This window comes from Ochotona curzoniae, unplaced genomic scaffold, assembly GCF_017591425.1.
Source record: "Ochotona curzoniae isolate NIBS_2020 unplaced genomic scaffold, NIBS_Ocur_1.0 patch124, whole genome shotgun sequence".
Taxonomy (NCBI): Eukaryota; Metazoa; Chordata; class Mammalia; order Lagomorpha; family Ochotonidae; genus Ochotona; species Ochotona curzoniae.
In genome coordinates, this window is record NW_024466667.1 from 454221 (window position 1) to 469566 (window position 15346).

The 15346-nt window shown below is 41.3% G+C and overlaps 1 protein-coding gene across 2 annotated transcripts in view; it reads left to right on the forward strand.

Annotated features, from left to right (window-relative positions):
• LOC121166325 (protein lin-54 homolog) overlaps positions 1-15346 on the forward strand; it is a 67298-nt gene that overhangs the window by 22278 nt on the left and 29674 nt on the right. For both annotated transcript variants that reach the window (XM_040995469.1, XM_040995470.1), the window contains exons 3-4: positions 2085-2208; positions 9282-9424. In XM_040995469.1, coding sequence (XP_040851403.1) covers positions 2085-2208; positions 9282-9424 — 267 coding nt within the window. The remainder of the gene's footprint in view (positions 1-2084; positions 2209-9281; positions 9425-15346) is intronic.

Here is a 15346-nt window from a genome sequence, read left to right on the forward strand (position 1 = left end):
CAGTTTTTATAGTTTGTAGTGATGTTGCTCTAGAGTAGTTTAGAATTCAAAATGCAAAAAATCATGGTTTTTTAGTGGAACTGGAAATTATTAAGTTTCAACAGAGCTCTCTAAAGAAATGTAACCACAAAGGCAAGATGAGAGCATCCATTTGAATAATTAATATAATTTTAGTTACACTGTTCATGTTTTTCTCCTTCTTGGTATCTGTTTATGTAATCAGATGGTTATACCACTCAACAAAAATGGGGAAACAGCTGTCTTATTGGAAAGGCAGATTAACAGAGAGAAGGTGAAATTGAGAGATCTTCCATCGCTGGTTCACTCCCCAAGTGGCCACAACACCTTAACCTGAGCCAATCCAAAGCCAGGAGCCAGGAGCTTCTTCTGTCTTTCACATGGGTGCAGGGTTCCAAGGCATTGGGCCATTTGCTGCTGCTTTCCCAGGCCACAGGCGGGGAGCTGGATGGGAAATGGAGCAGCCAGGATGAACCTGAACTGGTTCCCGTAAGTGATCCTGGTGCATGCAAGGCAAGATTTAACCACTGTATTATCATACCAGGCCCCAACAGTTCAAACTCTTTATCTCTATGGCTAAGGTTATTTTTTCTGGAGATGGACTTCTGGGAATATTGATACTTCTGACTGTTGAGGTTGTTAATTATATTTAAATATATGTGTGTGTGTGTGTTTGAATTCTGTCTTTAGAATTTTGGGTTTGTAAACACATGTGAAAACTAATAGTTTCCCTTTATGTTTACTTAAATTGGTGTAATCTTTCTAAAATATAATTATGGATTTATTTGAATATGTTATAATTTTTAAGCTGGTATTTTGTGATATAGTAATGAGCCACTTTTTGGTGATTTGTATTTCATGTGCATTTTGTTTTGTCCATAATATATTCTGAGTGTAAGAAAATAATCTGGATATAGCATTGTGTCTGTTATTTAATTTAATTTGTAATTTGAGCACATAGTACTAATGTATTGCATTATTCTGTGATCTGTGATAGCTTCTGGAGTATTTCTTTTTTTGTTTTTTGATTTAAACTTTAAGAAAATTTGCCTCTGGTGTCTTTTTGCTGTTCAAGTAGGTAATTTTTTATTCGTTTAAATCTTGTTCCTAGTAGTAGTAACTTTCTCGATGTTCCTATATTTCCTATAATAGTATGTTTTATTTCCTATAATAGTACCCTTCTCAATGTTCCTATATTTCCAGAGATAAAATTAATGTTGAATGTCCTTCAGAACTTGGAAATTCTATGACTTTTTAAATCAGAGGTAAATTTTTGCTTCTGACTTTTAGAAGAAGCTATGTCTTTGCATTATGTTGACAGTTTCAACATAAAAATATTGGTAATTCTGTATTTCCTGACTTGTGGAAAATTTTAGTTTGGGTCAAAAATGTGCCAGTGTAATTTCAGTTTGAAGGTAGACGAACTGCAGGCCCTCTTTTGAAGGAGTTGAAAGTATAGTAACCAGGATTTTTGTAAACAGCATCTCAGAACCTTGCCCTCTATAACAGTCTTCGTTCTGCAGTGCTTGTTTCTTTGCATCCTGGGCTTTAACTTGCAGCATGCTTCCTTTATCTACTCCTGATATATAGAGCTAAAGCTGAGAACCTAATCATAAGCCAGTCTCTAGTTATTTCATTTGTTTTTTGCATCCAGTGACCAGTGTAACTGTATGTAGGTGGTCTGTCATTTATACTTTCTTAACTTATTCTTTCAGTTTTTTTATTACCAAATAATTTGCTGTTTTGAAAAAGAGATAATGCTGCTGTGCCATAATGTTTTATTACTAAACATTAATTTGATTTTCTTCACTTGTATCTACCCAAGAAACTAAAAGGAGGACTTATAATAAAAAGCAAAGGTGCAGGTCAGTGTGGCGTTGAGAATGTGATCAGTCTGATAATTTAATGGATGCATTTTAAGAATTTTTAACATTAACACATAGATATATTTTGTTAAATGAACTGATTTCATATGGACTTTTTGTCTAAATCTTTTTTTTCTAATTTTGATTGAAAAGATGTTTTTATTGATGCACCTGGTCTTCATAGTTATTTGTATGTTTCAGATTGCTAAGAAGCCTCGAACACCAACTTCTGGCCCAGTAATCACGAAGCTGATCTTTGCAAAACCAATTAATAGTAAAGCAGTTTCAGGACAGACAACTCAAGTATCACCACCAGTCATTGCAGGTTATATTTCTTTATAGTTTACTCAGCTATATACTTACCTTGCTTTTAGGCTTAAAAGTAGCCATTCTGCCACCTTAGAAATGTTTGAATGCAATAATAGCTTATTATAAATCAGACTAGTTTGTAAGAAATGTTATTAAATGAATGCTTCATGCAAAATGTTTTATCTCAAAATCAGCCCATTACTTTAGTCATCTTAGAGTTTGGGTAGAGATTTACCGTAAGTGTGGCAAAGTTTAAAATTGTGCTGATACTAATTAATATTCGTGTTACATTTACTTTGTGTCAAGTGCCATTCTTAACTCATGACATGTAGTTGTTTACATAGTCCTCTGGCGATCCTGTGAGGTGGATGGCTGCCTTTATATGTTCCATCCTACAATTTGAGTTTGAAATCTCTGATTCATTGATTCTTCTACTTTCTCATTAAGAATCACTTCCTTCTGTTCTGAAATTCTTTGTCAGTGTGGAGGTCATGACTCATCATGGTTACTCCCTTGCAAACGCCATTTGATTCTCTTTGCTCTGTATTGTAATGGCTTATTTTTTTTTCCTGGCAAGCAGCTATACAAATAGTTCTGTTCCTCTAGGAAAATCACAAAGCCATGGTGACTGTTCTTTAATTCAGAGCTATCCTAACATTTGCTGTTTGCCAGTTACATGACTGTTGCTAGTTTTCAATATTCTAAAAGCTTTTGTGGAAGCATCTGTGAATGGTAAACTGTTGACTTTCATTATGCTCATTCCCCATGGCTAGAATGTATATTTTGATGAAGTTTCTCTAGATGTAAACTTAATATGCTGCCATAAATGGCTGTACAATACTGATAATAGGTAACTCTGAAGTCAGTGACAATGACTTGTCATATTCCACAGTCTTCTCCTTTTAGCCAATGAAAGAAGAGCTGGAAAGGTAGTAGTAAGGGGCAGTGTTCAATGAGTGAGAGTTCTCTTTCTTTTGAGGTCCTCAAAAAGAAGTAGAGGATGCAGGAAGGAGACTGTTTTGAGGGCTGTGGTGGTGGCCATGGATGGCTCAAAGGAAAGATGGGAATGGATTTTGGTTTGGATCTGCTTTATGGGCTGCCAAGGAAAAGAGACTTGAAAGTTGAATGAAAAAGAGGCTGCCAGTCCCGTGGGAGTTTCTGAGTAGCTGCAGGCAGTTAGATGGGAAGTGATGCCTTAATGTCATTTTCTTTACTGTTTTCTGGGTTTGAGAATTTCTGTTACATTTCACTAATTGTTATTATTTAGTTCAGTTTGGAAGGATAATTCCTACTTTTAACTCCTTCTTAGGAGTCTTTTAAATTCATATAAGCCAGATTTTAAACTGCAAAAGTAGCTGTCCTATTAAATTATATCACAAGTAGATTCCATCAAACATATGTTGTAGCTAAAGCACTCTTTCAGAGTGCTTTCAACAGTTTTTTCATGACTTTTGGTCTTGAATTTTTTGTGTGTGTTTTGATCAAGATGAACTTCTATTGTGCACAATTATTTTTCTAAAAATACAAATCTGATCTGGTCCCAACCCTTGCTTAAAATGTTCTTGGGCTTATGCATTTCTTGGCTTCCCTAACTCAGTTTGAACAACAAATCCCAGTACTCTCTTAGCATTCAGAGTGTTGATGATCTAATCATACTTTTTAAAAAAATATTTATTTACTTTTATTAGAAAAGCAGATTTACAAAAAGGAGAGACAGAAAGATCTTTCATCTGCTGGTTCACTGCCCAAATGGCTGGAGCTGAGCTGATCCGAAACCAAGAACCAGCAGCTTCTTCTGGGTCTCCCACTCAGGTGTAGAGTCCCAAGGCTTTGGGCCATCTACTGCTTTCCTAGGCCACAATAGGGAACTGAATAGGAAGTGGAGCAGCTGGGACATGAACCTGGTCCCATATGGGATTCTGTTGCTTGCAGGGTGAGGATTAGCCAATTGGCCCATTACACTGGGCCCTAATGCATACTTTTTCATTCCCACGTCCTGTCAGCTCCATATCACTTGATAGATCATTTCCTCTCATGAGCTGGGTCTTGTCTCTTTTCCCTTCACCTGGGATTTCTTTCTCTGTGTTCCTCAAGTTAACCCTTTTACATTTTGGGTTACCCGTCTTGGGAATTTTTGACTCTGTGGTAGTCAGGTACTGTTCCTTCAGTCATTTCCTGTGTGTTCCCATAAAACTTGATTATGCTTAGCACAGAGTTGTCTTTAATTAAACTTTTAAATTTCGTACTAGCTTTTAACCTTCAGTCACATGCTTGGCTTTTCTTGTTTGACTCCTATGGCACTTAAGATCTTTCTTGATGGCGATTTGCCAACTACTTCCTCCTCCAAAAAATGATTTATATGTTTTTAGTAAAAAATTATACATAACAAATTGGACACTTTTAACCATTTGCAGGGGTGTCATCCAGTTGCATTATGTCTGTTCACATTATCGTACAGGTAGCACCACCGTCTATCTCCAATGCTTTTTTCATCTTGCGAGGCTGAAATCCTGTACTCTGTAATCAGTAATTCCCTGAACTGCTGATTCCTAGCCTGTGGCAAGCGCCACTGGCCTCTCCGTCTCTCTGGGTCCTTTCCCTCATATAAAGGTAGTATAAGGGTAGTCATATCGTTTTCATTCTCTTATGACCTACTTACTTCATTCACTATATGTCCTCAGGGCTTACACTTGTTATAGCATGGGTCAGAATTCCCTTCCTTTTTAAAAGGACAGTATTGTGCAAAGGTACTTCTTTTCTTTTTTTTTTTAAGATTTATTTATTTTTATTACAAGTCAGATATACAGAGAGGAGGAGAGACAGAGAGGAAGATCCTCCATCCGATGATTCACTCCCCAAGTGAGCGCAACGGCTGGTGCTGTGCCGATCTGAAGCCAGGAACCAGGAACCTCTTTCAGGTCTCCCACGCGGGTGCAGGGTCCCAAAGCCCTGGGCCATCCTCAACTACTCTCCCAGGCCACAAGCAGGGAGCTGGATGGGAAGTGGAGCTGCCAGGATTAGAACCGGTGTCCATATGGGATTCCAGCGTGTTCAAGGCGAGGACTTTAGCCGCTAGGCCATGCTGCAGAGCCCGCAAAGGTACTTCTAAAAGTTGATCGATACATGGAATTTAGAGGTCAGTTTTAGGGCAGGAGTTTGGCCCTGCTGTTGGGATGATGGTTTAGACCCCTGGATTCAATGGCTGCCTCTGGCTCCTGGCTCCAGCATCCTGCTGATTCAGAACCTGGAAATTGCACTGAGGGTTAAGCCATTGGGTTCTTGCTGCCTGTATAGGACACCCAGATTGGATTCCTGGCTCCCAACTTGGACCTGGTCCAGTCTCAACTGCCATGGATGTGTGGGACACATGCCTTTTTTAAGAACCCCCATTGTACTGTGTTATGGTGGCTCTTTCTTGCTGTGTTTCACTCCCTCCCTGACTTTGTTCCTCCTGCCCTTCCCACCTGCTTTAGTTGCTAGTGCAGTTTCTGGCACTGAGGTGTGGTTCCATAAATGTCTCTGCCTATTCATTTGTCTGCATCATGGAGGCAGAGTCGTGATAGGGAAAGGTCGTCATTGTAGTGATTTTCTGTGTGATACTTGATATGGGAGTTACTTGTTCATCTTGTTTCTATAAAAGATGAGAATCAGCTATCTCACAAGTTCTTTGAGATACAGAAACTTCCATTCTCAGAGCTCCCACGGTCACAGGTTGCTTCGTGGGAGCAAGCTGCATCCTCACATGGAATTAATTAATCTTTTACAAATATGTCCTTGTTCAAAGCCGCTAGCTGCCTGCCTCAGCTTATTCTGTCCAACTAATAACTGTTTCTGTTTGGGTTTTTGAGAGGCAGGAAAGGGGAGGGGAGACAGAAAGAGAAAGAAAGAGCAAATAAATGCCTGTAGTGACTGGGGTTAGGCCAGGGCTGAAAGCCAAGAGCTGAACGCAAGTTTCTTATGTGAGCGACTTGGACCCGACCATTTGAGCCATCAACCTGGCCTCCCACGGTCTCCTGGATTCTGGAATCAGGAGCCCAAGTCCAGATGGAGCCCAGAAGTTCAGCCATGGGACCTGGGCATCCTGCTTGGTGTCTTCACTGCTAGACTGTGGGCCTTCCCCAGTTGGTCTCTCTTCATTCTTGGATAATACCTGACAGTAGAATTAGAAAAGTTTGATGAATTGAGTTAAAGATGAAGTAGACTTAGCTTGCATACTTGCTTGATGTGAAGTTCAATAAGATCATCGGAAATGCTATGGGAGATGGAAACCAAGAAGTCCCTTCACAAAGGGGAGCCGCCTCCTTTTCAAGAACGGGAGATGTTGGAGGAATCTGCGACACCATAAATACTGTGGCTAGAACTGACTTGTATGATAGTGTGGCACTTGTCATGGTGATATCCTGCATGTTATCACAAGGAGCCTCTCTCTCCCAAATTCAACAGCTGATTAGGTTTTTTTTCTTCATTTTGGTTTAGTATAGTTACAATCACAAATTAATTTTTTTAACAGATTAAATTTTTAGAAAAACAAAAGAGAGTTTTAGTTAGGTTTTGTTTTGAGATTTATTTATTTATTTATTTATTTGAAAAGGCAGATTTACAGAGAGAAGGAGACACACAGAAAGATCTTCTATCTATTGGTCCACCCCCCCAAGTGGCCACAATGGTCAGACAGTACCAATCCAGAGCCAGGAGCCCTGGCCCTCCTCTGTATCTAATGTGTATGTGCAGGGTCCCAAGGACTTGGGCCATCCTTTGCTGCTTTCCCAGACCATAAGCAGGGAGCTGAATGGGAAGTGGAGTAGATGGGACATGCCTACATGGGATTCTGGTGTGTGCATGGCAAGGAATTAGCCATTTAGTCATCGCACTGGGCCCTGTTTTGTTTTTGATAATGGAACTTGTTTGTGTTTAAAATGCTTTTACCTTAAGTGACATTTTCTGATACCATTTATACTCGGGGATTGAGGATTTTCTTTATGAATATTTGCGGAAAGGCAATGAAATACCTGACAACTAGAATTGATGAGCTTTTATTGATCAGCATCCTTGTTGGTATGATAACATCTTAATATACTGGTTGTAGAAGCCTTCTCTGATAGGCATGCACTTTGGAAACCAGAATAAACATACTTGTCCCTTTAGGCAGGCCTGCTGCTTCAGGCTGGCTTTGTAGGATGATCGATGTAGATTCATTCTGTTTCTACAGAATGATTTATGATATATTCAAATAAAAAACCAGAATATTCATCTGAAATTCATCAAGGAATATATAGATGCACACACAAATTCATGTGATCATGTGCCAGAAAGACATTTGGAAAATTACATTCAGAATATTTTTTTAATTCACAAATGAGGATAAAACTTGATTTACTTTAAAAATAAACTATATTTGGTGTTATTATCAAATATCTCAGAAGCTGTTGGATACTAATGCCGTGTTTTTGTCTAGAAAGAAAATTCTTTCTGTTTCTCCCTCTCCACCCAACCCCTACACCATTCATTCTTGTGTGTGTAAACTAAGTCAAAGCATTTACAAGTTAGTTTGGAGATAATTTAGTTCTCTTTGTATTCCCCCTTTTTTTTTTTAAGATTTTATTATTTTTATTTGAAAGACCTGGTTATGGAGAGAAAAAGTGAGAGGTTTTGCATCTGCTGGTTCACTCCCTAAATGGCTACAATAGCCAGGTTGGGCCAGGACAAAGCCAAGAGCCAGAAGCTTCATCCAGGTCTCCCATGTTGGTGACAGAGACCCAAGTACTTGGGCCATCTTCCTTCTGCTTTTCTCAGGCTATTAGCAGGAAACTGGATTGAAGTAGAACAGCCAGGACATGACTCATGCCTATATGGTATGCCAGCATGGCATGTGACAACTTTACCCACTAAGTCATAATGCTATTTTTTTTTTTTAAATTTATGGTTTAGCTGCATAGGTTCTAGTGTTTCCCTAACCCCTCCTCAAATTCCCAACCCCAACTGATTTTCCCACTATTATTACAATAGTAGAGTCCTTCATAAGTAGTCATATGCCCTTTATTCTGCTTTTTAAGTTAAACAAGTTTTGTTGAATTTATACTTCATGATTATCTATATGTCCATTATGGCTTCCAAAGAGAGCTCTTATTTACTGCTCCTTGGGGGCACTGTGCCAGTCACTCCGTAGCTGAGAGAGGAGCCCCTGTCTCAGGCAGCTCTGGGAGGTCCTACATAAAGGGTTGATGCTTTGGCTCAGGTTTTAACCCAACATGTGTCAGGGCCAAGTCTAAGATGGGATTAGGGTGATAGGGAATGCGATTACAGTTCTATCATGGGCTCAGAATGGACACACAGAATACTGAGTGTAAGGCACGAATGAGCAGAGAAGAGTGGATGGACTCTGTCTTGCCTAGGAGCTTCCTGATATTTCAGCTCATTTTAGTATGATTTGGAATTGCCTGAGCTGTTCAGATACAGTGTACAGTAATTTTTCTGTGTTCATGAGAGATTGTGTCCTGAAGGGAACACAGTATGCAATGTACCTAGGGTAGCTAGAGATACAGTGGTTTTGCTTTGGTCATATAAAGTCGGTGATAAGTCTGGTATAGCTGCATAGGTTCTAGTGTTTCCCTAACCCCTCCCCAAATTCCCAACCCTAAGTTGTTCCAAAAGCTGATTTCCAAGTATGCATTTGAATTGCACCTTCACAGTCTGAGCGCAGAGAGGAAGTCCTGTCTAGCAGAGTACTGAGATTCAAAGACAGGTTTAGGTTGCCACATTCAGAAGCTATGTTAATACTGGGAACGTTTAATGTTTGTCTTGCACTTATTTTCTGATCCTTTTAACTTAATATTTGTGAGACTATGAATGGGACTGTTTTGTAGACTATATAAACTGATATGATATTAATAGAAGAAACATTGTTTTGTTCCTTTCTAAGTTCACTAACCAGAGTTCATTAGGGACATTTAAGTTCCTGTATTGATACATATGAAATATGAGTAATATTCTACATATGCTACAGCCCTTGTGGGTATAGATCATCATCACATAGATTTTTTTTGCTGTTATTGAAAGAAATCGAACTGATATCCTGCCTCTCATTTGCAGGTAGGGTTCTTTCACAATCTACTCCTGGAACTCCATCAAAGACCATAACAATATCTGAAAGTGGTGTTATTGGATCAACTTTAAATTCTACAACACAGACACCAAATAAAATAGCCATCTCACCTTTGAAATCGCCAAATAAGGTAAAAAAACAAATGAGCCACGAATACCACATATTATGGTTGATGCCTCTGTTTGTCTTCCTAGTCACTTGATATACTTCAATTTTAATATGTTCCCAAGCAAGTAATATGCATCCAATGCATAGTGTTATCAATTTAGTAATCAAGGCTATTTTGTGGATTACAAAGATTTATTTTAGACACTTAGTAATATAGTAATCATTTTGCATGTTCTGATTTCTACAGCCCATAGCAAAAAAATCTTCGAATGAAGTTCACTTTCTAAGTGTTTAGTTCCTTTTCCATTTATATTGTAGGAAACTTGTTGTCTTTGGATAAAGCACATACACTGTCCATATAAGTAGAACATGTTTAGTGTAAGTTTTCCTAGATAAAGACCTGATTCGTTGCTGGGTGACAGGATCCAGAGCAGTCCAAGCTGCCATCAGATGCTGTTAGCCATATTATTTTATCAGTGTATCATTTTTTGAATGCTTTAAGTCAGATCATTCAAAACATTTTTATAAGTTGTTTTCATTTTAAGGAGATAGAGTACCTATTGTTTACTTTCATATGAAGTTAGCAGTCTAACTTACTTGACTAAGGCAGCCACATGTCGTTGTGCCAATCTCAGCATGTTAAAGCAGTGTGTCTTAGGAGATGTGTTGTTCAGTGGAAAGCCCAGCATTACTATTCTGCAGGTTGCCACCCTTCTCCTTTGATTTGTTACAGCTCATAAACAGAACAGACATTGCACATTTGTCTTAAAGTTTTTGAAGTCCAGCTGTTGGTTTCTGCTCTAAGGAGAATTGCATGTAATATATAAACTTGATGTCTGTCTGTTTTGTTTTTTTTTTTTTAAAGGGGATTCTACCTATATAATAATAAAAATTTTTCTCCTTCTAGATGAAGTGAAGACAGTTAATATTTGGAGTTTACTGTGTGTCCTGCACAGTGGTAGCAGTGGGATTAAAACATGGATATGATTCAATTTTTAATCTCAAGGAGTTGGGAAAGGGAATTAGACTGAGACAGTAACAATTGCCCTCACCCCACCCTGTAGAAGAGCAATGGTCACAGGAGGCTGTAGGAGCTCTGCTTCTTGTGTGTCAGGGGAGAAGGGCCATGCCGGGTAGGCAGCCCTGGCAAGGTCTTAACCCTGGGATGGGAGTACGCTGTGAATGAGTGGCAGGGGACTTTCTAGAGGGAAGTAATACTTCACACGACCATATGTCTGTGTGGCCCTCTCATATGAGCTGCATCACTTTGGTGTGGGAGCCCAGGATGCTAACGTTGGAGAGAACATCTCTTTATCTTCAAAGGAGTTTGGATTGGGCTGCTTGCTCTTGGAGATTGATACGGCTTCCTGTCACCTCCGAGTCAGTGTTTCTCGACTTTATCAACACTCCAGAATCATCTCGGTTGCTTTAATAAATCCTGCTGTCTGTCTGCCTCTTAACCCCAGAAACTGTGTATACATCTGTTTGCAGTTGGCCCTAGGGCCAGGGGTTTCTTAAGTGCCCCTAAGTGATTCACATGGGTGGCCTAGATTGAGAACCACTGTTCTAAATCATAGAAGATTTCCATTTTTAAGAAAATCGTTTTTGAAGCGTTGTGCTGGTGGTTGGGGGTAGGGATGCCTGAACTCTGGGCAAGGCCAGGTAGCCTGGTGACCTCAGTCTTGCCTGTACTTCAGCAGCTCCTGGGGAGCTCTTAAAAAGATAAAGCCAGGTCTGGAATGATGGCTCAGTGGCTAAATCTTTACATTGCATGCATCGGGATCACAAATGGGCTCCTGTTCATGTCCCAGGTGCGCCATTTCCCATTCAGCTCCCTGCTTGTGGCCTGGGAAGGCAGTGGAGAGTGGCCCAAAGCCTTGGGACCTTGTACCCATGTGGGAGACCCAGAAGAGACTCCAGGCTTCTGGTTTCAGATTGGCTCAGCACTTCTCATTGTGGCCACTTAAGGAGTCAGCCAGTAGACGGAGATCTTTCTCTTCATATCTCTTTGTATCTCTTTCTCTAAACCTACCTTTCCAATAAAAATAAATAAATATTCAGAACAACAGCAGCACCAAAAGCTAATGGCTGGCTCCTGCCACCCCGCGTAAACCAGAATCTTTAGGCTGGGCCCTGGTTTTTGGCTTAATACTTTAAAATTCTGAAGTGTACATCAGGGTCGAGAAATCCCAAGGTAGCTGATAGTACCTTGGGTTTTTGGCTAGTAGCCAAGGGACTAGGGGAAAAGAGATGTGCTGGAAGGAGATTTGTGACTTAATGACCGGGGACCCTGCACCCATGTGGGAGACTGGGAAGAAGCTCCTGGCTCCTGGCTTTGGATTGGCTCAGCTCTGGCCGTTGTGGCTGCTTGGGGAGTGAACCATTGGACAGAAGATCTTCCTCTCTGCCTTCCCTCCTATTTGTATATCTGCCTTTCTAATAAAAATAAGTGAATCTTTAAAAAGAAAAAAAGAGTTCACTCATAGCTCTTAAGAATGAGCCTGAGGGCCTGGTGTGATAGCATAGTGGTTAAAGTCCTCACTTTGTACGTGCCGGGATCCCATGTGGATGCCAGTTCTAATCCTGGTGGCCCTGCTTCCCATCCAGCTCCTTGCTTGTGGCCTGGGAAAGCAGTGGAGGACAGCCCAAAGCCTTGGGACCCTGCACCGGTATGGGAGACCCTGGCTCCTGACTTTGGATTGGCTCAGCTCCAGCCATTGCAGTCACTTGGGGAGTGAACTGTCGGACGGAAGATCTTCTTCTCTGTCTCTCCTCCACTGTGTCTTTCCTCCTCTGTTTATCCGCCTTTCCAAATAAAAAAAAAAAGAGCCTGGGCATAAGCCTCATGGGATGGTAGGTTAAGTGGCACACCCACATTCTGTACTAGAGTGCTTCGTTCAAATCCTGGTTACTCTTTACTTCCAGTTCACCTTCTTGGGAGGTCATGGCTCAAGTACCTGTGTCCTTGCCACCCACATCTGAAATCCAAATGGAGTTCCTGGCCTCTGCCTTCCTACAATATGTTGCGACTGCAGGCATCTGGAGTGAGCAGTCAGAATATATCACTCTGGTTTTCTTCCTCACTCTCATTCTACCCTTCAAAGAAAAACAGAAAAGAACAGACCTTATCCTGATGATTAAGTATGAGAAGTTCAGGCCAGCACGAATGGGAGCCTTCTCTTGCCCCTTGGCAGGCCTATCTGTGTAGCTCAGGGATCTATAGCAGGCAGGAGGAATGCAGTCTGCTACCTTCTCCCACTTTCCACTTTAGATTCAGAAGGAAGATTAGTGGAGAAAGGAATAAGTTTTACCTGACTAGGACTGTTGTGATCTGGCTGCCAGTGGCCTCTGTGTGACGGGTATACAAATGTGAACTTTCAGAGGTGTGACCTTAGGGTCGTTTTTGGGATATCCCCGGCGGGTTGTCCACATTACCCAGCTTCCTTTCAGCTAGGGTGTACATTCCCACCACCTTTTGCAATTCCCTTGTAGCTGTCACCTCTTAAATTGAGCCCATCCTGTTTCTGATAAATATCTTAACTCCATAAGGCACATGTCTTTGACAGGGGCCCCTTAAGATGTCTCCGCTCCTCTGCAGCACTTCCTTGGCCGATGGGAAACCACTGGTACAAGTACAGCTTGCGAATCTGTGCCGTTGTGACAGCTACCTGCATCTTGTTTTTTGCCAAATGTTCCAGGTTAGGCTCAGGCTGTATCTGCGTGTTTCTGAGGACGTGTCAGATTCTCCTGAGAACATTTTGTCCTGTTTTAGAGGCCTGCTCCAAGGGGCGTGTAAGAGTGCTTTTATCTTTTTTTTTTTTAAGATTTATTTTATTTTTATTAGAAAGGCGGATATACAGAGAGGAGAGACAGAGAGGAAGATCTTCCGTCCGATGATTCACTCCCCAAGTGGCCACAACAGCTGGAGCTGAGCCAATCCGAAGCCAGGAGCCTCTTCCTGGTCTCCCACATGGGTGCAGGGTCCCAAAGCCTTTGGCGGTCCTCAACTGCTTGCCAGGCCACAAGCAGGGAGCTGGATGGGAAGTGGGGTCGCTGGGATTAGAACTGGCAACCATATGGGATCCCAGCACGTGCAAAGTGAGGACCTTAACTATTATGCCACCGCACTGGGCCCAAGAGTGCTTTTATCTTAACGCGTTGGCAGCTTACCATTCAGGCATTGGCATCTCCTCACTCAGTATCAACCACGTGGCATCGGAGGGTTCCTGGGGGAATCTGCCTTTGTTCTACCTAATCTGTGAGGAAGCTCTAACATCCTGTATGTTTACAAGTCTGCCATGCATGTCTTGCCTTTCTTTTTACATAAGGTATGGACAGGTTTATCATTTGTAGCTCTCACTGTTGAAGTCTCAGCCAAATTTAGAGATCTCTCGAGTTAGAAAGAGAATGCGTAAGAAATAGCTGGTTTGGGTAGACAGATGTTTAGTTCTTGGGCCTGTCTTGAAGTACCCACTGATCATCTGGAGGAGGGTGCCCATGGGGAAGCTGAATAACCGTGGTGACTGAGTTCTGTACTTAGTTGAAACTGCCCAAGGAGTGCATGCGGTTGTAGGTAGAGCAGAGCCGACCACAGAATAGTGCGTGTTAGAAGAAAAGGAGTAAGTGGAAGACAATGATACTGGCCACCATTTTGGGTATCCTACAAAAGTCAGGAATAAGTTAAAAAAAAAGTTGCTGACACCCTGCTTGCTCAGGCTGTCAGTTCAGAAGGACACCCACGCACTTGCTGTTACTCCCCTTCCAGCAAATCTGACCACCCCCATCTGCCTTGAATCCACTGGAGTAGCTCTCACTGTACTGTTCTACTGTTCTTTGCTGTTGTTGGATGACACCAGAAAGCCCCAATTCTGTGACCCCCCCCCCCCATTGAATCCCCCTAAGGCTCTCCATGTCTCCTCTGCTTACCCCCACGTGACATCCCTCCACTGTGCCCCTGGCTTGATTTTGTGATCCAGAAGGTCCTTGAGTCTGCAGCCTTTCTACTGCGAGGTACTTTACTCCTCTGGCGCTCCAGAGGACGCTACAGTTGGACTGCTGAGAGATGGCTGTGTTCACAGTGCTGTGTATAGTCCAAGCCTGGAGAGCTGAAACTAGGTTTTCTGCTTGCTTTGCAGTATAGGTCTAGGCCATTCTCTATCCCTCCTTTGTCTTCTCCTTTGTCTTTGAGTTTATTGTTACCAGGTTCAGTGTGGGGGAGCAAGTATTTATTTTGTATTACAGTTGCCTTCGTAAAGGAGGATTTCTTCCTGTGTATTATATACTTTCTAACCTTCAGTTTTATATAATATTTGTAAGGCTTAGGACCAGTGTTCCGGGGTCATGGGTTACGCCTCTGCTGGCACACTGGTATTTCATATGAATGCTGATTTAAGAACTGGAAACTCCTCCTTTGATCAAGATCCCTGCTAATGTAGTTGGGAAGCTGGCAGAAGGTATCCTAACCACCTAGGCCCCCACGGCTCACCAGGAAGATCTGGATGGAGTTCCAAGCCCTTGGCTTGAGCCCCTCCTAGCCCCAGTTACTGCATTCATCCAGGGAGTGAAGCAGGACTCGGAGGGTCCGTGGCACCCTCTCTGTCACTCTGCCTTTCAAATAAATATGTTGTAAACAAAAATACTTGTTAGGTTTCCAAATAAGAATTAAACTAAAGAAAATGTGATTCTACTTGATTTACTTTTTAAAAATATTATCAAAGCTGTTCTCACCTTCAATCTGTCTTTTATTCTCAACTTTTATTCATATCCGTATCAGTTTGTTTCAGAAAAAATGTGGCTTAACATTTAAAGATCTATTAAAAAAACTATTTATTTAATTTACGTTAACAGATAAGAGTAATCTTATGAGTCTCAGTACATGCAGAAAATTCTTGTTAATATCTAACCTCCATTTTGGTTTAAAAAGTGAAAACCTTAAAACAAATAG